The sequence below is a fragment of the Humulus lupulus genome, chromosome 3, assembly GCF_963169125.1.
Source record: "Humulus lupulus chromosome 3, drHumLupu1.1, whole genome shotgun sequence".
NCBI classification, from domain to species: domain Eukaryota; kingdom Viridiplantae; phylum Streptophyta; class Magnoliopsida; order Rosales; family Cannabaceae; genus Humulus; species Humulus lupulus.
This window is the reverse complement of record NC_084795.1, coordinates 43,222,999-43,244,676: the sequence shown is the minus strand read 5'-3', so window position 1 is coordinate 43,244,676 and position 21,678 is coordinate 43,222,999. Positions and strand designations below refer to the sequence as shown.

Below are 21,678 nucleotides of genomic sequence, written 5' to 3'. Positions count from 1 at the left end.
CATGAAAAACAAAAAGTCACTACAAAGCATTAACGTAAGTAACAATCTATCTTATGGTGGAGTACTACGTGTGTCAGCTGAGCAATCCCTCTATCTAGGACATCATCGACATTAAGCCGAGGAAGAGATTCAAAGCTTTGAATCGTTGATGCATCGCGGAGGGTCTGATCAACTGACCCCCTGAGCTTGGTATCAGCAGCCCGAAGTGCCTCGCTCGGGCCAGGCGGGCCTGGAGGAGTTAGGCTCGCTGATAGAGGAAGTGACGAAGGAGTTAACGGTGGGAGTGTGGTCGACCCATCGGGTTGTCTCCCTCGCCTGGGCGGCACTGCCTTCGGAATCTTCCTCGGGGGCATGGAGCCACTTCCATCGCCAGCTTTCCTCTTTGGAGCAGAAGCAATGCACTGCCTGAACATATCTGGATCTGCAATAGAGGAAAACACAAAGTTGTTAGAGATATAAACATAATAAAATGTAGATGAGTATATCATTACTACAATTTTGTTAGTCTCAAATCACCAAGTTATTAAACGTATTCCTATGGTTATTGGACCTGAGTTGAGCATCTGGTCAATGAACTCGTCCTCGTCGTCTGAAGATGAGCTGAGTTCTCTCTCAATCTGGATGGCCTTTCCTTTCCTAGACTGAGCAGGAATAGCAAATCTGCGCTGAGGTTGAGGCTGAGGCTGAGGCTCCCTAATGACAAGGTCACCGGGCCTATGAGAAAGCGGAGAGGGTCCAGGAGAAAACTGATCAGTCACTATCTCCGTGCCCGCGTTGGACTGATCAGTTGTATTGTTCTCCCCGGTGGTACTTTCCACCGCCATATCTTGGTCACATGGTATAAGGCCCATCATCTGTAGGTAGTCTACAGTGACCAATTTTTTCACATCTTTCTCCCCAGGACTCATGCTAGCCAACTTCTCTGCTCGATCGAGCATCCCTTCAGTAGGCAAAGGTCGCTCGAATGGACCTGCATGTGTAAAGGCCAAGTTGTTGGCCTTAATGTCCAATGTAAGGAAATATTCTTTGTGATACTTCCCGGGGTTCTATTTGTGAGAGATACCACTAAGGTATGTAGTCCCCCTTTGCCTATGGTAGAGGTGGAAGAAGCCCGTGTTGTTATGAGTGGGATTGGTCCTGAAGTCAAATAAGTAATGCACCCCGTGAAGGGTAGGCTCTTCCCAACCATGCAGGAAGTAGAGAATGTATAATGCAGACAATGCCTGGATCCCATTCGGTGCAATCTGGAATGGGGAGACATTGAAATAGTCCGCTATAGATCGGAAGTAGGGATGTAATGGAAGTGTCGCTCCGGCGTGGACATGATGCCTAGACCAGGCGCAGTATGCTCCACCAGGGCATATCACGTTCGCCCCGCTCAAACCCAAAGCCTCGATGTGTTTGTGGAACGACGCGGGATTAAGCTTTAAAGCTTCGGCAATGAACCAGGAAGGTTCTTCTCCTCCCCCCTTCCGTGGCTTTTGAACGGCCAAGTTCTGGATCACGGTGGCAAATTTTTTAGAAGGTGATCCTGAAGGAGTTGCAGTGCGGGCGTGACTGCGCTCCACCACCTTCTGCACCGCTCTGCGTGCAACTTGTGGATCTTGGTCCTGGGGAAGTCTGTTAGACTTCTTCACCCTCATCGTGGACTGTGAAGCTTGTTGAAGAAACTGTTCCTCGTGGAGAAGTTACAAGGCTGAGCGGGGAAGGATCTGCTTGAAGCGACGAAGGCGGTCCTTGGGAGTGCAACTGGTGGAAGAGTGTGATGAGGAATCGCTGTTCTGAGGAGTCTCGATTGACTGCGGGATGGATGTGTCGGAGTCCGTATGGTTGTCACCTCCCCTATAATCAGAGCGATTCATCTACAAAAATAAATAAAAAATGGGGAGGTGAGTAACCATACAGAGAAAATTCAACAAGAATAAAATTTGTTTTTATACTTAGAAAAATGTATCTAAGTAGTAAAAATATAGCACACATGGAAAAAAAAAAAATCTTAGTGCCTAAGAGTGCCTAAAGGTGCCTAAGAAATATTTGAAAAATATAGCTTGAAGAATGCCATAATTGAGCTTAAAATTGTGCCTAAGTGCGAAGGCTAGGCGTGTGTGTCCGATCGGACAACAAAGGCCCAAGGAAAGGCCAAGGGATGCTTAAAGTGGGAATGGTACGCCTAGTGCCTAAAATGTGTAGGTCCGAGCGGATGCACCAGGCAGCTGCCATGAGGAGTGACGCCCGAGGAGAAGCACGCCCTGCGGTCCGAGTGAGTGGTGTCCGAGCGTCCGAGCGTCTTGCACGCCTTGCACCTCCAAGGAGCCTTGCAACAAGCAACCCAAGATGTCCGATCAGACATGGGCATCCTAGGAGTATACATGTGGTCCGATCGGACCACATGCTTGCCCAGAAAATTCAGTGGCCGATCGGCCACTTTCCTTAATCTACCCATTTTTCATACCCCAACTCTAACCATAAAACCCAAACCATAAGAGAAAAGCCCTAGATTCCCTAGCATAAACACATTTCTTCATCCATACATACAAAAACAAGATCAAAACATGGAAGTGGAAAGGTTTTTTCATGTTCTTGAAAGTTTTTATGCTATCAAAAACCCCAAAACCCATACTCATGATTTATATCAAATTAACCCATTTTTCTTGAAATTCCTATGAAATTAAAGGTAATGTTGGGTTACCCATTCCTCAAAACCCAACAAACCAACACATTATACAAGCATTCATATGAAATTCATGAACAAACTCAACAAAAAAGCTATCAATGGGTTTCGGCCATGGCATGGGTTTCCATGAATTTTTTTGAAAAATAACCACAATGTAAAGACATGGAAAAGAAGACTTACTCAAGGTTGGAGAACCTTTGACTTGCTTGGAGATTACTTGAAGAGATGCAGAGCTTCCCTTGAAGTCCTTGAAGATTCGGCCAAGAGAGAAGAAAGAAGAAGAGAGGATTTTTAAAAATGTGATTTGCTTGTGTGAAGAAAAATGTGTAAAAGTGGGGTTATTTAAAGGGAAAAAGGTGGGGTTCATTGTTTATTTTTGGACCCTTGGCATTCCGGGACTATTTTTTCTCCCCACGATCATGGGCAGTTTTTTGCAGTGATCGTGGCCTATAAGTTGTGGTCTGCTGCATGGAGATGAACAGTTGTTTTTTATAAATGCCGCAATTGGAGAAAAAGTTTATTATGTGAATGTATCATATAATAAACTTGGGGGGCAAATGTTATCCCAAAATTTGAAAATGATGATGTTGCAATAAAATTGACATGTGGCATGGATTAGTTGGGTGATCTGGCTTAGTAGTAGCCCAATGCATCAGTGAAAAGTTTGAACTGCTTGAGAGATGTCGCCAAATGCACCCGAGGAGAATACTTGGGCTAAGGTGTGCTTGGCTCGGACCGTAGTCCGAGGAGCTCAAGTGCTTGGTTCGGACCCTAGTCCGAGGAGCCTAAGTGTTTGGCTCGGACCCTAGTCCGAGGAGAAGCCCATGCATGTGTGGCAAGTGCTTGGCTCGGACCCTAGTCCGAGGAGAGGCCAAGTGCTTGGCTCGGACCCTAGTCCGAGGAGAGGCCACAAATGCTTGGCTCAGACCCTAGTCCGAGGAGAGGCCAAGTGTTTGGCTCGGACCCTAGTCCGAGGAGAGGCCAAGTGGTTGGCTCGGACCCTAGTCCGAGGAGAGGCCATAAGAAGTGTGGCTCGGACCTTGGTCCGAGGAGAGTCAAGGTGTGGCTCGGACCTTGGTCCGAGGAGTACTCCTAAGATGTGGCTCGGACCCTAGTCCGAGGAGAGCCAAGGAAGGAGTGGCTTGGACCCTAGTCCGAGGAGCCCCAATGCATGTGTTCGGACCATGGTTCGAGGAGAGCCAGAACATGTGTTCGGACCTTAGTCCGAGGAGAACCAAAGAGGGTGTGGTCGGATCTTGGTCTGAGGAGAGTAAGGGGTATGGTCCATATGCAGGTGTCCAGCATGCATATGTCCGATCAGAAGACGATATTCATCAAACAAATGGACCAGACTACATCAAATTCCCAGAAACGGCTTCAGCAAGAATCGGTTTGGGCATCGCGGGAATCTCTCATTCCTCACTCAAATTGAGGAATCTGTTGTATTTTGAATATTTTGTGTAATTTAAATATAATATGAGTAATAAAATATCCCGATCCTAGGAGATATCAGTTTAGGATCCCAAGCCTATAAATAGAGGGTTAATGGGATCAAAAAAGGACTTTTGGCAATTTGAGATTTGGTCTGAGTTCTAGAGAGAGAAAGTGCGTTTTTCTTGAGAGAGAACCCTTTTTGTATTCCTATTTACACTGGAGAAACTCAGTTGACACTGGTTCATCTGATCTTGAGTGTGGATAAAGTAATAAAATCTCTAAGTGGATTAGGCTATTACCGACTGATCGGGGCTGAACCACTATAAAATCTCTTGTGTTATTTACTTTTCTTGATTAAACTGTCTGTGTCGTTTAAATTCTCTTGAAGGTTCATTGTTTTTGACGTTCTCACGTCGTTGGCTAAAAACACAGTCAACAATAGTAATTCATCCATTAATGTGATCTATCTCTATTGCAGTCAATATTAATGAGATTGCCTTTATGAACCAACAAGAGCAATTACATTTAAGGGGGTTTCTATTCGTGAGGTAGTAGGAGGTAGAGCTGTAAATGTGGGCTGGCCCATCACGACCCATATTTTCGTGCATTCGAATAATTCGGGTTGTATCAGGCCGAGCCCGTATTCAAATTTGTGTCGTGTCAAGCCGATCCATATTTGAAGGAGTAAGCACAACACGACCCATAGGCACGACCAATGTCGTGCCGTGCTTTGTGCCGTGTCTGGCCCAAATCGGGCTGACTCATTTTCTTTATTAGGGCCTACTTTTAGGCCCATTTTATTATTACTAAAAAAATGTGAGGATGATGATAGATTTTTATTGTCATTTTAATTTATATATAATTGGCAAATAAAAATTTGTTATCATTATTAATGTCAAAATATTTGGTTTTTTATCGTGTCGTGCTTTCAGACTAGTTTGTTCATGCTTTCGTGTTGTGCCGTGCTCATGCCCATGTAGTATCGTGTCGTGTCATGCCAATTTGCAATTCATGTTGTGCCTAGCCCAAACTCATATTTTTTTGTGTCGTGTGGTGCTCGTGTTGGTTTCGTTCCGTGCTAAAAAGTTTTGCTTGTATTTACAACTCTAGTTGGGGGTTTAAGTACGCTAAGTAATTGCTTTGAGCAGTATCAACAGTCTCTAATCACTCTCTAGTTTACATTGTAGTTTATAGGAGAATTAAATGGATAAGATTAATTATACAAAAGCTTTTCCATATCTAGCTAATTCTCATACGTGGTGAAAATATTACAAGTTATGCATCTACTAAATCAAGTAATGAACTTCGTACGTGTCATTTGCTTGCAAGTCTGGTGTACTCGAGGAAGCCTCAATCTGGCGATCCTGGAATCTAGCAAAGTGAGTCACATTGAGCGATTCTTGGAACCTGGCGATGTACCCCAAAATGGTGAGGACTCCTCTGAGCACCAAAATGGAGAGGACCCCTCTAAGCATGAAATTGGTGAGCACCCCACTGAGCACCCAAGTGGCGAGGGTCTCCCAATTTTTCAAAGTGGCGAGGTGCTCCATCAAGTTTGTCCTGCATTATACATCTTTTACACGTCCCTCGCCATGTCATTAGCCACATCATCTTGCTAAAATTTGGTATAATGGAAGGGGAGTGTTGGGGTCTCTTTTGGTGGTTACCAAAGACCATGTCGTTGACTTGCATTATGAGATTTGTGTTTTAATTAGAGACTTGGTTTCATTTGTTTGTTTAAAGATTTGAGTTGATTTATGAGATTGGAACATTTTTAGGTTTGGTTTTAGTTTTATTATTTATTTAGGTTTGTTGTATGAGATTTGATTATTTATTTGTTCAAAATTCAAATATGATTTACGAGATTTTATCATTTTCAAGTTTATTCACATATATATTTTTTTTGTTCAGCATAAATTATTTTATTACATATTGGTTTTTTAAGTTTAATTTAAATATATTTACATTATTATTAAAAATATATATATACACGTTATGTTTTTTTATTGTGCAATATTTTATTAATTTTAGAGCTAATTTATATACTTTCTAAAAAATATTTATAAGATGGACGGATATATATATTAATCATAATATTTGAAGGCAGGCTTAAAAACCAAAACGCATAACTCTTCTCCGAACGAAATGCTCAGCAGCCCCAACTTTATCTGCATCTGCGTGCCCTAGAACCTCCTCTTCTTCTTTTTCTTCCATTACGATCAACCGATCACGAGCTTTTTCTTCTACTCCAAATTTATTCGCAGGTAACATCCAATTTTCCAATCTCATTTACTTGTTTACCTATTTCAATCCTTCTTTTGTGATTAATCGGTGCTAGCTAGGGTTAGGGTTAGGGTTAGGGTTTGCCTACGATTTTCATATGTAAGTTATGTCTGAACTATCTTGGATATTCTTTGTAAGCTGGTTTTTTTTTCTCCTTTTCGGCATCTTGAAAAAGGTCTCTCATTTCAAGACTTCCAAATTCTAATGCCGAATTTACCAATTCGACTGAGTTTAACTACCATATTTATGTTTTGAATTCAATTTCGTGCTATAGATACATATCTAGGCATATTTCTTGTTTTGTGTGTGTTTGTTCTTTTCAAATTTTGAAGAATGTAATGAAGCTAAATGCTTGGTCTGTGGCATGGGGTTGGATATTTGGTACATGGGCAGCGGCAATGTCTTCATATAAATATATATAGCTTAAGCTTGTTGATGGTTATGGGTTTTGAAGCATTTGTCTTGTCTCTCAGATCACATATAGCAATAATAGTGAGCAGGCATGACGACTGCAGCTCGACCAACGTGGGCTCCTGCTAAGGGTGGTAATGAACAAGGCGGTACTCGCATTTTTGGCCCCTCCCAGAAATATTCATCGAGGGACTTAGCTGCTCATACAACTTTAAAATCCAGGTACATCAACCATTGGGGCTGACAACAACTTTGTTTATAACTCATACGAGTCTTCGTTGCATAATCCAAAAAACTTATATGCTCCTCTTTCTTTAGAGTTTTTTTTTTTCATAGATTTTCTTAACATGTATTTTCTTTCAGTAGAGTTGGGATAATTAGGCGATCATAATTATTTGATAGATTTTTAACTAAGAGCCGTTTCACTTAAATTTTGTTGCGATGGAATAACATGGGAGCTACTCTTGGATGTTGTTCTTATCTTTAAAAGTGAGATTCTTCTGTTCATTATCTTTTTTGTTTTCTCTTAGCCATGAGTAAAATTTAACATGTGGAATTTTGTCTGAGTGCAACTTTAACTCTGTTAATACTATTATGCCTCAATTATAGGAAAGAAGGGCAGGACACCCAAGATGAACTGCAGAAGAGGAACCTTCAGGAGGAGCTTGAAGAACGTGAGCGAAGGCATTTTTCATCAAAGGATAAGAATTATAATGGTACAGTTTCTAAGATTCTAACTGGTTTTTCATCACGCGGAGTGTTAGTCCACAATGTTGTTCTCCCATCGTGCTTCCATTTTGTCTTCTAGAAATTTGGATTTTATTTGATTGGTTTGTTTATTGTTACAGATGACAGAGATCGAAGGAGGGGAAGCCATCTCCTGTTAGAAGGTGAATCTATAGTTATTAGCATTTAGATTACATTTCCTGAAGTGTTTGGTTCATCATCACCAACTGTCTGAATTGTTCATTAAATAGGTTCAAAGAGGGACATTGAAGACCGCATAATACCACGCAGTGTGGATGCTGATGACTCTGATGTTGAAGTCAAAAGTGATGAGGACAGGTACTTATGTATTTTAATAATTTTTTATGTACTTGCATATTATACGTCTATTTTATTGTTTGAATGAGCAAAAGCTTCATGTGTGTGATTTTTTTTATGGGAAGCTATATTTAAATATATATATACACTATATATATTGTACAGGGGATGAAAACTAATACTACCAATTATTGTAAGCTCTGTATTTGCTGGATCTAACTTATCTACTGCTTTCCCAGCTTTTTCTCCTGGTTTTTATTGTTCTGTGTGTGTGATTACAATTTTGTTGGTTAATCTTGGGTTTGTTTGGTGATGGTAACAAGCTTTCATTGAAGGGGCTGTTGATATATCATTATGAAAGTCATGATACTTATTATAGCAAAAAATTGTCAGCTTATGTAGTTTTGTCCCTTATCCTATTAGCATTTGGTGTGTCATTACAAATTTACACTTATATATCTTATTGACATTTGCTAAGATAATTTCTCGCTAATTACAGCGATGACGACGACGACGACGAGTCTGATACAGAAGCCCTCATGGCTGAGCTTGAACAAATCAAGAAAGAAAGAGCTGAGGAGAAGATGAGGAAGGTGAGATCTATTTGTGCATGTAATCTATAGTCTCTTCTGATATATAATTATGGTGTTTAATTTCTGTAGGTAGTAGAAAAACTTGTGAATTACGTCATGTTTTTTATTCAAAATTAATCATTTATGAGCGCTCAGCGCGCTTTTGTTGGAAATAGAATTGTGCTTTAAATGATTCACCTATGGTTAACTGGTTAGATATTAAATATCTTAGCCACATTACCCTATTAGCATGTTGCCTTGAAATGCATTTTTATCAAAAGAAGCTTTAAACATAGATATCACCACTGAAGAAAAGAATGACTGTCGTTTCCTTTGCTGTAAAGAATTTGTATTATGCATCTTCCCCAGGAACGAGAACAATGGGAAGAGGATCTTAAAGTCAAGGAAGCGGAGCTTCTGAAAGGAAATCCACTGCTCAATAATCCGACTTCTTTCAACGTGAAAAGAAGGTTTGAGTTGCAAGAACCCGTATCTTTTTGGTAATTGTCTTTTTCTATAATTAATCTTATTGCCTGTCCTAATTCATTTTGTTTTGGCATGGTTATTCATCTTTCCGGATCAGATGGGACGATGATGTGGTATTTAAAAACCAAGCCCGAGGTGAAACCAAGACCCCGAAGCGCTTTATCAATGATACCATCAGGAATGATTTCCACCGAAAATTCCTTCATAAATACATGAAGTGAGAACACAGATCAATGCTATATGTTAAATTTGAAGAAACTGACTGTTATAATATTCTGGACCTGAATACAAACTGGGTTGCCAAATATTAAGTTGAATCTAAGTGGTGAATGTCATATTCTGTATTAGTTGGCAAACGTTAACCAACCTTTAAATTCTGCTTTTTTTTTTTTTCCGGGTGGGGGGGGGGGGGGGGGTGTGGTGGTAAAAAGACGTGGTTAGGATCAGCGTATGACTCTTGCTATGGCTATATTTTGGTTTACAAACTTAAAAAAATCAGATTATGTGAGTGTTTGGATGGATATATAAAAGGGAGAAGTTACAATACACGAAAGTCGAAGTTAGTCAAATGTTTCTATTAATCTAGATTAGTTTTATTGAAAAAAAAATTAATGCATGCATGCTTATTCGTGACAAATTTATAAGTATGGGGAAAAAAAAAAGTATGGCAAAAAAAAAAAAAAACTCCCTTTACGAACCAATTCTAATGTGCGTTGGCATTTTCAAAACCACAAGACTCTGGCAGGGAGAACTATGTTGGGTTTCTTACTCTTTCTTTTATAAAAAAAGGTACACCCAGAGGGCTTCTCCAACCGAGCGGAATAACCCCCATGTGTGCCAACCGAACTATAAATTTCTCAGAATTTTGGTAATAAGCTGCGGTGTCCAACATTATTTGTAAGCCAACACGGTATTACGTCATATATATGCCAATGACAGTGCATATTTTCCTCTAATCCAACTTCATTTATTACCCCATTTAGCTATGTAAATAGTGTTACGACATATATGCTTTGTTCACAGCAAAATCTCACTTTTTTTTAATATATACATCATATCTTACTTTTATAAAAACAAATATATTTATATCCTATATATATAAACAAATGAATATTATTTGAATTTATATTTTATGTCGAGTTTTTTAAATTATAAATACACATGTAATTTATTTTTCTAAATAAAATTTCAAATATTTTATAATTTATTTTAATTTGTGTATGAAAATTCTTACTCTACAAGAAAGTAAAATTAATAATAACTTTTTTACTTAATAGATTAATTAAATAAATAAATGATAAAATAATAAAAAGAATATTCTATTTTATTAAAAAAATAATATAATAATAAAGAATATATTTTTTGGTGTAATTTTTTGTGTTGCAATTGGAATGGAAAAAAATATAGTGCTAAGATTTCTTAGTTTGGTGTTGGTGTAACACCATATATATTGTTATGGGTTGGAGATGCCCTAACAACGTCAAATTGTTTAGTTAGGTTGGTTATGCTGTGTGTTTTAAATTGTGAACCATACATATAATTAATATTTATTTTAATAAAAATTAAATATTTGTATATTTTTTTTATTTTAATCAAAATTTATAATATATACTTATATGAAAATGAAAATTAACATGCATATTAATTAAATAAACATCTAACAAAATACAATAAAAACAAACCAAACTTAAATTAAACATACATTGCAAAGTTAAAATTAAACACACCAAACATGAAACTGAAAGCAATAACATAGATCTAAAAAAAGTTATATAAACTAAAACAATGATTTAATCATGTGGAAAATTATACATGATTCTGCAAGATAATTATGATATTTATTAAAATCTTTTAAGAGATTTTGAAAACCTTGGCCTTGATCTTCGGATCCTTGAACTTCATATTGAGCTCATTCTCCTTGAGCTTCTTCATATTGAGATCATTTGATAACTATACAAAATATAGTTATTTTAACACTTTTTTTATACTAATTGTTACGTAGTCTTTGAGTTTTTAAGTAATTTATTAAGTTTTTAAGTAATTTTGTATTTATTAGTCTTATTGTGATTTTCTAGATTTTTATATATTTTTATAGATATTTTATTGTTTTATGTTGTAATTTAATTATTTAAAATTAGTATTGTTAGTTTGAATGCTAAAAATATGATTTTATTGGAATTAAATTTTATGTAAATTAAATTTTAATTAATATTTTCATGGAAGTTATATGGTATATTTTATTAATGAAAATATTAAATTTTAATTTAGTTTATGATTATTTTATAGGAAACAATGTTGTTTTTGGGCTCTTGAAAAGCAAGGAAAATGATGAAAAAAGTGGCATTTTTGTGAAAAATAACAAAGGAATGTGGCATTTCTGAAACAGCCAATGCCCAGCCCGACCTCCATCAGCCTCCTTCTCCACCTGGGCCGCGCCTCCCTCCATTGGGGCAACAAGCAAATTAGCCCCCAAAACAGCCATTATTTAGATAAATGTCTTTGTTTAAAAAAAATCAACAAATGACCCAATACAACAAATTAATATAGTGAAATTTCATATATACCCTTACATTCTGTAACCTTAGTTAAACCTTATTATTGTCTCCTTCTCGTTGTTGTTTTTTTTGTTGAGAAATTTTTTGGTAGTATCCCTCTCCTTCTCATTGTTTTTTTTTTTGCTGAGAAATTTTTTGGTAGTATCTTTAAGTGATAGAAATGATACAGTAGGGATAATTTAGGTAATTAATAATCTAAAAATGTCACTTTTCTACCATTTTTAAAATAAGGACATTGTGCTTCAACTGCACTTATTTTGGGCCATTTGTTATAAATTCTCTCCCTCCATTCGATCCGCCTGATGCACCTGTCCAGGCCCAATGCCTCCTTGCTCCTGCCAGCAGCCCAGCCGAGCCTCTCTGCCCACCGAAGCATCCAGCTGCTTCCTCACCAGTTCTTCAGCCTCCCAGCAAAGCTTGCCTCCTTTTGACCCCAGCTGCCTGCTTCCATGTGCCAACGCCAGCTGACCAATCAGCCCCTGCACAAGCTCAATCAACCTCCCAGGCCCAAGCACATCATACCAAAGCTGCCTCTTCCCAGCACCTTCGACCTGCTCTCCCAACACACCCAGCTTTCCGCTTCACCCAGCCACCAAGCCTCCTTCTTTTCCCATTTTTAAGCCCAACAAAAGCTTAAATGTCCCCTTGTCTCCTATGTCCAAAAATATCATTTTTTTTTACTCAAACTTTAATAACACATTTTACCCCAAAACATCATCATTACACCCTATAATTTACTTCTATTTGTCATATTATAATAAATTAAATTAATTTAATCAATTTAAATTGATTATTTTAATACTTTTTTTTTTTTGCTATAAATAAGGGAGTTTAGTGCTCATTTTGGGAGGAGGTTACCATACTACAAAGTTTCTACACTTTCAAACCTCTTTATTCTCTTCATCTTCTTCTTTTTTTGGTTAATTTTCTATGTATTTTTAAAGGAACAATTTGAGGGTTTATTCTCCAAATTTTCCTATTTATGTTTGTAATTTTTTGTTTGTATTTGCTATTCTAGTTATGAGTTTCTAATCTTTTTAAGATTATTAAGGTGATGATGAAACAATATGTAACTAGATAGTGTTTATTTTGTATGTTGATTTTCCATTTTGTGCAATAAAGTTTATGGATTTTATTCTTCAAATATTTTCTTTCATCTTAAATATCATGTATTTTGGATTGTTAGCACATATTTACACTTTGTTCTTCATTAGTGCAAAACATAATATTCTTTGTCTAAGATGTGTCATTAAATTGTACACAGTTATGCTTAGAACAAAAATATTATGTTTTGCCTTATAAATAATGTTCGTTGATTTATTTGTTATTTCATTAGATTGATTTACACTAAATACTTTGAAATTATAATTAGAAAAGTGAAGATAAATCCTATATTTTTATAAGAACTTGTGCTTAAATAGAATATCTAATTTGAATAAGTAATGGTTTGATTAATTTATACTATTACTAGAACTTGGGAATCAATGTACTTTTAAATATTATTGAACTTATATTTTGTGGATTCTATTATCTTAATAATCTTTCTTTTACTATCTTGATTTTTACTTTTAATTTAGTTATATATATATTGTCTTTAATATATTTATTATTATCTTTTATTTTATTTTATTGTCACAAAAATCTCATCAATCTTTGGAGCTGGGTTAGAATTTATTAATTTTGGTTTAAAATAGTTTTCTTTTTTATTTTAGACAACTCCTTTGGGTTCGACATCCTTGTGTACACGATCACTATTCTATATGCGCTTGCGATTTATAAATATTTAAAACATACCCGTTTTGGGTCTATCATCATTCATACTGAGATACTTGATATTGAGATTCATGATATTAAGATCGTTCTCCTTATTCTTCATGTTGGGATGTATATGTTCTTTTTCGCAAAAAAAAATCATTTTTTGTTTTGAATATTCAGACGAAACTCTGAATCGGATATAGAATTCAAATTTGTAAATAAAATTTTATTATTTTATCTCATTTAGCCACTTCAACCTTTTGTTTTTTAATTTCATTTTTTTCTCTTTGAATTTCATGTCTATTTGAGTTACCTTGTTTATAGCTTTACCAAGTTTTTCACTTTGCTCCATTAGTTTTTTAGAATGTTCCTCACCTTTTTGTTTTTGTTTTGATATTTTTTAGGGAATTTTAAAAAATATGGCTTTTATAACATCAATGTGAAAATATATGAGAATTATACTTTTTTTAATTTGTATGGAAAATTTTATTAAAGAAAAAAATTAAAATATAGGAAACACAATTAGTAGCTAACTAAAATATAGTAATGCCACATTTTTTTTATCAGAGTTATGTTTTATTTGATTTTGAAAGTTATTTTATTTTTAATTTTTTATTCTTTCCTTCATTTTTAATTATTTTTCAGTTATTTTTTCTTAACTTATTTTTTCCCTTTTCTTTTTTTTTTCTACCAATTTTTTTCATCTTTTTTTTTTCTTTACATTTTTTCATTCTTCCTCTTCTTTTCATTTTTATTCATTTATCTTTTTTTTTTCTTCTTTCATTTGTATTGTTTTTTTAATTCATATTTTTTTTTTCAGTTTTCTTTCATTTTTTTACTTCTTTTTTTTCTTCATTTTTGTATTTATTATTTTTTCCTTCCATTTTTTTTCTTCTTTTTTCACACATATGAGCTTTTTTTCTTCTTCCATTTTTTACTACCAATTTTTTTATTCATATTTTTTTATTTCCATTTTTCATTATTTTTTATTCTTCTTATTTTCATTTTTATTCATTCATCTGTTTTTTTTTCCTTCATCATTACTTTTGTTTTGTTTTTTTTTTCATATTTTTTTAGTTTTCTTTCCTAAGTTTATTTCCTTCTTTTTTCTTCATTTTTTGCACTTATTATTTTCTCATTCCATTTTCTTTTTCCCCATTTTTTCATACATATTTTAGCATTACATAATTATTTTACTATTTTTTTATTTATTATCTTTTATTATTGATTTTTTTTATAGTTTTTTCCAATATATATAAAAAAATTCATATCAATTTTTCAGCATTTTCTTTTTACTGAAACATTTATAGGAACACCAAAATTTGGAAAGAAAACTAATAAAAATATGAAAACGTGAATAAGTAACTAGTTACCCTGTTGAGAACATTCAAATCTAAAAAAAAATTATATGAAGAAGATGGGAGAGAAGGGAAATGGGATGAATCTGATTTTTTTTTCTATCTTCAGATATGTGGTAACTGATTACCTTCACGTTCTTTGCGTGTATATTTATGGGGATAACTAGTTACATTCACGTTCACATTCACGTTCTTTATATGTATATTTATGGGGGTAACTAGTTACCTTCACGTTCTAATATGTGTGTACATTTCTGGGTTCTTTATTACTAAAATCATAGTTTTTTTTTTTTTTTAATGAAGTGTTCTTCATATTTTTCCTTCAAATTTAATGTTTATTTTCATATTTAATATGAGTAACCTGACACCCATCTTATGGTAACTGGTTACCATTCTTATGGCAGAAAATTACTCATCTCAGGATAACTGGTTACCCCTCCTGGTACATGTTATTTAACCTAACTTTATGATTTTTTTTTACATAACTGTTAAAAATCAATTAAGTAACTGATTACCTTACCCAGGATTTGAAAAAAGAAACGTCAAATCTAAAAAAAAGAGAAAAAAAATCTTTATAATAAATAAAAAATAATTTTAAACACAATTCATGTTACAAAAAAAAAAGAAACTTTTTTTGCAAAACAACTAAAGAAAAATTTAATATAAAAAAAGCAAGCTAAAAAAATAACATTCAAATTACAAACATACCCTTCCAAATTAATAAAACTTGATTAAGAGTAAAACTATAATATAAACCAACTTTTATACAAAAACATGAGAAAATAAACCCATAAAAATAAAAATTCTTAAAAAAGCAATGGATTAACTTTTCTTTTTGAAAAAAAACTCATATTTTTGCACTCTATTAAAATTCTCATAAAAAAATATAATTTTTTTTTACACTAATAGGCCTTTGAGTTACATTAATAGCAGTTTCCTCATTATTCATATTAAGATCAAATGAATTCATATGGGGGATGCCTATGTCGATGACTCCAAACAAGGAGAACATGATTGGTATAAAGTGAAATTATGATCTTGTTGGAATCTAGTTGGTGCATTGATGTTGCTATTTGTAACTGGACATAATATTTTTTATGATTTGGTAAAATAATATAACAATAAAGAGAGTATTATATTTCATTAATAAAATAATATATTTTTTTTGTGTAACTTTTAGTGTTGTGGTTGGAATGGAAAAAAATTCCACCATTTTGGTGCTGGTTCAATACCAAAATAGCTTTCATTGTTAGAGTTGCTCTTAGGATGGTACTTATATGCATGTATTTATATATAGAGTAAATAATGACTAAATTACTAAATATTTTCAAAATGTTGTATTTTTATATATTTTTTTTGCGGTAAATATATCAATTTTTTTTTCAAAATGTTACGCTTTTATATATGGTAAAGATAGATCACTCTGGTATTAAAATATTTTGTATATTTACTATAAAAAAAATTGGTATAAAAGTGCTAAATTATGAAAATATTGGACACATTTACACCAATAAATAATTGAGTACAAAAGTATAATATTTTGAAAACATTGAACATATTAACTATAAAAAACAAAGTATAAAATACAATAATTTAAAAATATTGAGTATTTTAATAACAATTTATTATTCACAGACGATGTACCGAAATGAATGAATAATATGCACTTAAGATAAACCAATATAACTCGTAAAAGGAAAGCCCACCATAGCAGTAAAAGACCAAAATACAAACATTTTATGTTGGGAAATTACGCTTGCTAAGTGTACACTATTTATATATTTAAGTAGTAAACTGGTTGTAACCGATAACATGCTATTGAATGGGATCTTGGCTATATTACAGCAACTCCAATGGTAGTAATATTATTAGTTGCCAAAAGTACATAATATATAATAAAATATTAGTTTTGTTTTAAAAATGAAAGGCTTGCCATTGTCTCTTTTGTCTCTTTAATATAAAAAATTATAAACAAGAATATTGGGATCACTTTAGTCTTTGGCAACTAGAGTGGCTCTTGCATCAGATTTGCTCATAGTTTTACTTTTGTTGTCCAACAGGTTTAAAATGGCAGACAAATAATGGGGTTTTTTTTTGGACTCTACACTTATGCTTTATGACTGAGTTGTCCCATAGACGGGAAAAAGACCATATATATATATTTAGAAATAATGAAATATCCACCTAAAATATCTATCTAAACATTCATTATATATAATGACATAATATTATTTTTTAAACAGTAATTCTTAATTTTAACAAAATTGATTAACCGCGTCTTTACTTGTAATATTTAAGTACAATGTTTTTTTATTTGAAAAAAAATATCTCATTAATCTTATATTTATGTCTTGTTGGTAAAGTAGAATAAGAGATCTACACATTCTAATTTTTTCGCACGTGGTTATTATAGTTTATAATGAGCTTGTTAAGAATTATTTATGCTCACTATTAGAGATATTAGACTTAGACCATCTCCAACTATATCATCAAATTTGGTGTTAGACCAACACTAAATATGCCGTTATATTTTATTTTCCATTTCAACTATAATACTAAAAGTTACACAAAAAAAAAAATTATTTATTATTATATTATTATTTTAATATTATATAATATTTTTTATTATTATATTATTTTAATAAAAAATAAAACTATTAAATAATTACATGACAATAATAATATAGATTATTAAAACTCAATAAATTAAAATATCATATTACATGTGCTAAAATAAATATTACATTACTAGAGAAAAAACATTACGATAAATTAAATCGAAATCATAACACACACTTGAAAAGATTAATGAAATTATACTAATTCTCAAAGTTAGTATATTTGTCCCACAAATGTTCAATTAATGCATTTCGATGTTTGGTGTGTTTGATTTTAACTTTTAATGTATGTTTAAGTTTCTAATGTTTTATTGTAATGTTTTAATTTTGTAATAATGTTTTGTTGTATTTGTTAGATGTTTCTTCAATTAATTTCAGTATTAATTTTCATTTTCTTATAAGTATTGTTATCCCTGTTTTCCCCTAGGACACGTGGCATGACGCAATGGGTCCGTGGGCCCCCTTAAAGAGATCCAGGCCCATCCTGAGCCCGATGAACAGGGAAGAAGAAAATCCTGATAGCCCAATCGTCAATGAGCCCAACAACGTTCGGAGGGCGCGACCATAACAAGGGAACCGAGACCAAGATGCAGGCCCAACTCATCTTCTCAGTCCCAACCTACCCGTATCCTCCGGGATGCTAATAGAGGTGGCAGACTCACTAGTCTGAGAATAAACCTTGTCAAGAATGAACCCGAGTCCTGGTGAACAAACCAGGACTCTGGTAAGTAAATTGGGACATTAGTAAAGGAACTCGGACCAGACGTCCGGATAAGGCAAGTTTGATCTTCCCTGATGCTGACATGTCCCCAAGAAACACGGAAGTTGGTCTCCTCAACTAACCTGCAGAAGAGGTTACGCACGGAACGTACACTGTTCCTAGGAAACAGTACTGCCACTACTCTGACAGATGCTGTCCCCAGGATCCCCTTAGAAGCCCACGCGGACCAGTCTGAAATTACGCACTATTGGCAGCTGTAAGGCTTGGCTATGCCCAAGTCGACCCAATGGGCCCTGATTACTATGTTTTATTAAACAACATTCTTTGTATTATGACTTCATTAGTGAGAAAATCATGATTACATCCCTATTGGGCCCGGATTAGTCCGGCCCAATCCCATTGCACCTAACTGCTTGTAAATAAGACCAGTTGTGCAGTGTATCGGGGATCCCAAATTTTCTCTTGTAAGCAATTACTCTGCTAAAACTTGCAGAAAATTCCATTGTCGAAAGCTCCCTTAAATCTAATACAATAGACTCGTGGACTAAGGCTCATTAATGCCTCAACCACGTAAAAACTCTGTTTGTTTATCTTTGATCCTTTCTTTCTAGATCTTATTTCTTAATATATTTATAGTTTCCGAAAAACTCGGTAAACATTGTGGTGCTTTCATTGAGAGCTGATGAAAGTGTGAATCAAACTTGATCATCTGCACAAATGGTGAATACTAGGCACACCATGTTCGATCCTGCTCACTAGCAACAACAAGACAATGGAGAACCATTGCCCAACCAAACATTTCCTCAAGTCCAACCTGAGGATACACCTTATCAGGGCCCTCTGCCTGATGATTCCCAGAACTTCGGGGACGGGGGTGATTACGACGAAGGCTACTACAAGGAAGATGAAGGAGAATATAGGGATCACGAGGTCGAGAACCACGCTGATCCCGACGAGAAGGATATGGATCTCGAGTAGGAGGATCCAGAGGTGACCCGCCTGAGGCAAGAGGTCCTGGATCAAGAAGCCAGGATAGCTGAACAAAAAAAGGCTACCCGCCAGATGCAAGAGTCCCTCTTGGCTCTTCAGGCCTTCATTGCTGCCCAAGGATTGGCAGCCAATCCTTCTGCCGTTCCGCCTCCAGGAACGCAGTCACCTGTCCCACCTATCAGGACGGGCATACCTAACAACACTAGCCCTGTCCCTCCTCCGGGACCATATCCCGGAGCCGGCCCGACGAATCCGGCTTAGGAGAAAGGAAAAGGAAAAATGGTCGATCCTATGGGAAAAACAAACCCCTAGAAGAAAGTTCATCCCGTTCCAAGAACCAGGGATGACCCAGGGCAATTCCCTAGGAAAGGGCGGATGAATCCTGTTCCCAAATGGGATCATCCTAACGATCTGTAGGGGAAACGCTCACAGGGTACTAAGCCCCAAAACGTCCCTAGACAGGACGAATGGGAATGACGTTTTTATCCCAACGCCTCCGTGAATAAGGATCACGGAGGGTAAAAATATGAAGAAGAACCAGAAGCCATCAATTCGGGAGACGATACTTCCCGAGTAGACTTGCGGGATCGCATTAATGCCCGAAAGGAACGGGCCCACAAGGAAAAGATCCGCCTCCGAGGAGGCGACTTGAGGAATAACTTCAACGACCGGAGGAACGATAGAGTCCCCCTGGATGATGAAATGGCCAAACAGTTCATGGAACAGTTGGCCACTTTTAAGAAAGTCACAGATTGCTTGGTCCGGAAACAAGAAGGCGGAGGTTCCGCTTCCGAAGAAGAGGAAAAGGAGCTATGTGCCAAACACATCCTAGATGTGGTACTACCAAAAGGGTTAAAAATGTCGAACCTGCCCTCCTATACCGGGAACGCAGACCCTAGAGACTATTTGTCCCGCTACAATCGCCTGATGACCGTAGCTCACGTTTGTGACAACGACAAGTGCTTATGTTTCTCGATCACTCTGGCTGGACCCGCAGAAGAGTGGTGGAAAAGTCTCAAGTCGGGATCAATCCAATTTTGGTCTAGATTGCAGTCAGCATTCCGTAAGTAGTTTGTGGCTGCCATGAAAATGGACATGAAAATTAGCACACTGGCCAATGTCAAACAATATCCCACTGAGACCCTCACGGAGGAAGCCTAAAAAACTAAAGTGGATGATGGACAACGCCTGGTGGCTCTCCAGTCCGAGATCAGAGCTAGCTCCCCTCTCTGGGATGACATGCAACATAGCAAGGCGGCCACCCTCGAAGAGTTCATCAGAAGGGCACAAGGTTTCATCAATTGGGATGAGGCCCGAATCCAGGCCTTTAGGTGGCAGCCAGCGACCTAATCGACTGCCCAAACCTTCCTCGGATACGGAGCGCAGTATCCGACACCGCCAGTGGTGTTCGGATCTGCCAGGACCCATGGGATGACATACATGATCCTGACGATATATGGGCCCGCCTCAACAGGGTATGCTCCAGCACCGTCGACCCCATTTTTCGGGTACGAAGTGGCACCTTTCGGCTACAGTGTTGCACCTGGTGGTTCCCAACCGCCTCAAGCCAAAGGAGCTGAGTCGAGGGTAAACCCTTCTCGGGGAAAAATATCGAGCAAAGGTTAGAACCGATTCGAGCCCTCAAAAAAGGGAAAGAGGGGTTACGAACCCCAATACACAGAGTATACCAACCTGGTCGACACCCAGGAAAACATATATTTGGCAACGGGCAATGTAGTCCACTACCGGAAGCCAGCCCCTTTGTTTAAAGGGGGAAAGAATTCGAGGGGCACTAACGAAAGGTGCGCCTACCACAAGGACGTGGGTCATACGATCGAAGAGTGTCATCAGCTAAAGGAAGAAATTGAGAACTTGATCAAATTGGGGCATCTCCACCAATGGGTTAGAATGGCAATAGGGGTTCTGGGATGCCAGCAGTTCCCGGACAACCTACGGCCCTAGGTGCACCTGGATCGTATCGACCTCCTCAGGGAGGGTATGTTACAGGTTCAGGAGCACAAGCCCCTCAGGGGGCCCCAATAGTGCAAGCACATGGACCAGGAATGCCATATCCTCCCGGAACCGCGCCTCCACGAGTAGATGGTCACGTGGCCACCATATCAGGAGGCCCGCATCTGGGAGGACCATCCCGGAATGATCAGAAATGATACCTTAGCGAACTCGATCACGACCATGAGGTATGCGCCTTGGTCCAGAATCCGGCCCAACGCCCGAAGTTAATGAACCTGCCCATCCCGTTCTTGAAAGAGGATGCCCAGAATGTTCACTTCTCGCATCATGATCCCCTGGTCATTGATGCCCAAATCACCAACAAAAGGGTATCCTGAGTGTTGGTGGATGACGGGAGCTCCGTCAATGTATTGTTCAAGTTGACTTTCATAGCAATTGGGTTGATTGAGGTAGATCTGGCTTCATGCTCGACACAGATCTACGGCTTCAACGGGGATTCATTGCATCCGATGGGTAAGATTCAACTACCCATGACGTTGGGGAATGAGATTCAGGGCTCGTTCAAATATTGCACCTTTGTAGTGTTGGACTGCCCTACCGCATACAATGATATTTTTGGTCGTCCCGCATTGGTTGATTTTGGCACCATCACCTACATCCGCCATCTCTGCATGAAGTTCCCATGCAATAACGGGGGAGTAGGAAACGTGCAGGGAGATCAGAAAAGCGCCCGGAAGTGCTATCACGTCTCCGCCAGACAAATCTATATGGTCTGCGAAGAACCTCTTGAAGAGGAAAATGTTGTT

The 21,678-nt window shown here is 36.6% G+C and overlaps 1 protein-coding gene across 1 annotated transcript; it reads left to right on the top strand.

Annotated features, from left to right (window-relative positions):
* Window positions 1-6,204: 6,204 nt before the first annotated feature.
* Window positions 6,205-9,251, top strand: LOC133822600 (uncharacterized). Its single transcript, XM_062254983.1, has 8 exons — window positions 6,205-6,372; window positions 6,865-7,024; window positions 7,412-7,518; window positions 7,651-7,692; window positions 7,780-7,867; window positions 8,346-8,439; window positions 8,788-8,888; window positions 9,002-9,251. The coding sequence occupies exons 2-8, from the start codon at window positions 6,894-6,896 to the stop codon at window positions 9,123-9,125; spliced, it is 687 nt and encodes a 228-aa protein (XP_062110967.1). The 5' UTR covers window positions 6,205-6,372; window positions 6,865-6,893; the 3' UTR covers window positions 9,126-9,251.
* The last annotated feature ends 12,427 nt before the right edge of the window (window positions 9,252-21,678 follow it).